Source organism: Aplysia californica, unplaced genomic scaffold, assembly GCF_000002075.1.
Source record: "Aplysia californica isolate F4 #8 unplaced genomic scaffold, AplCal3.0 scaffold00082, whole genome shotgun sequence".
Lineage (NCBI taxonomy): Eukaryota > Metazoa > Mollusca > Gastropoda > Aplysiida > Aplysiidae > Aplysia > Aplysia californica.
This window is the reverse complement of record NW_004797352.1, coordinates 1,612,645-1,614,560: the sequence shown is the minus strand read 5'-3', so window position 1 is coordinate 1,614,560 and position 1,916 is coordinate 1,612,645. Positions and strand designations below refer to the sequence as shown.

The 1,916-nt window shown below is 43.4% G+C and overlaps 1 protein-coding gene across 1 annotated transcript in view; it reads right to left on the bottom strand.

Annotated features, from left to right (window-relative positions):
- The window catches only part of LOC101856252 (polypeptide N-acetylgalactosaminyltransferase 1), a gene marked incomplete at both ends in the record, with an annotated part of 22,201 nt that overhangs the window by 3,196 nt on the left and 17,089 nt on the right, over nucleotides 1–1,916 (bottom strand). The window contains 1 exon segment of the mRNA XM_013080355.1: nucleotides 1,283–1,417. Within this exon segment, the coding sequence (XP_012935809.1) occupies nucleotides 1,283–1,417 (135 nt within the window).

Here is a 1,916-nt window from a genome sequence, read left to right as displayed (position 1 = left end):
ATACGCCTTGCTTTTCTGTCCCTGTCCTATCTCTGTGTGAACGTCCTTATCGCCCAAGTGGCTCCTTCCCTGCCAATCTTTCGCTAAGTTGAATGCTCCCTATCTCAAATGGGCACCTGTCACTTTTTGTCGTCAGAGAGATTTCTCAGTATGTTAGTCAAGCTAGTCTTTCACCGCCTGTAAAATGGTACCCATGCACAGTATGCTTCCTAAAAAGCTTGTCCAAGAATGTTATTGAGTCGATTGGGATACTAAAATACATGTATATTTAAAGTGCCATGACTTTGCGCTATACGGTGCCCATTATAATTTAAAACATGTTTATCTCATGTACAGAGAGGCAACGGCGGTGTGATATCGGTACATGGATCAGAAAGACTTCATTTGACAATAAACGTTACTTTAGATTGATCAAAAGTTCTTTGAAAGAGCTTGAAACATTGCTAAAATCACATTGTGGGTAAACTTAGCTTCAGTATTACGCATGAAATTATTACTAAATCACTTTCGAAGTTTGATCAGACTTCATTGTACTGTTTTTTGTGTGAATTGATATTTAGTAATAATTAACTTCTTAATTCTTTCAAGCGCACTCTCACCGCCCTCCTGACCCCCATCGCCCTCCTGACCCCCACCGCCCCTCCCCCTTTCAAATTTTGACTCTCACATCAAACTGAAAATGTTTCTACTGTAAACGTTTTTCGAGATAAGTGTGTTTAACCCATACTGCCCCAATATAACTAAGTATAGCAGTACCTGTGTTACAAGCAATGAAATCAAGCAGCAAAACAAACAATGGAGACTTGAATGTACTGTTCGTCCTTCTAATGTTTCTGAGCGTCTAACCTTCCTTTTTAAAATATAGGTATTTTTAAGCCCCAATCGACAAAATGATTTATATAATTTAGGAGGCAGGCTTTTGACCCTCCCTTCAAGGTCAACGTCAGCTAAAAGCGATACAACATCCCAGCAGAGAGACCGAGACACTCGGTACAATTTTTCTCCCCACTCGGGAATCGACTCTGGCTCCTGCGTACGGCAGCGAAGCGCCTAATACCGAATGCCAACTACGGATGGGTTTGGGGTTGGATCGGGTCGATCGCATGACTCGTCGCCTGAAAAAAAAACGCGTTTGTTTTTTAAGCGAGGAGTCGGGCGATCGGTTTGTGCCACGATAGCCGCCTTGCGCCTCAATCTGGCTAGCAAACCGACCCGACCCAACCCGATCGTGTTAATGGGCAGCCGGTATAACCGCTCCACTCCCAGACGCCGATGGACTCACTTGGGTGTATTCCCACTTGTCTTTCGCCCCTATGATGCAGTCCTCCAGTTTGGCCTCTCCCCCGTCGTACTGAACAGGCGCTATAACACACTGCAGTGTCGTGCGGAGCCGACCATCATGGGTGAGGGAGAAACCCTGGTAAGTGATTCAAGTGGATACCTCGTGAGTAAAGAATGTAATCAGATGTTGGCGAGAGTAAATGACAGAGGGAGAATCGTGTGAATGAATGAACGAAAGAACGAATGAACATAGAAAGACTATCGCAATCATTTAGTGCATGGGAAAAGAAAAGCTCATAGACATAAACGCCCGAATGAATGAATGAATGAATGAATGAATGAATGAATGAATGAATGAATGAATGAATGAATGAATGAATGAATGAATGAATGAAAGAATGAATGAGCGTGGCTCGAATCCCCAACCCAGGAGGACAGGGTATTCCTGAACTTACGCTGTTTGGAGAGTTTCATGTCTCTCCGTCTGCTTATCTCGGTTTTACAGGCGATAAAAGTCCTGTTTCGTGAATCGCCTTATACTAATTATAATATTCATAGCAGCTTCGAATTAGCATTATAGAATACAATATGGCTGGCAATGAGAGAGGGTGAGAGAGAGAGAGAGAGAGAGAGAG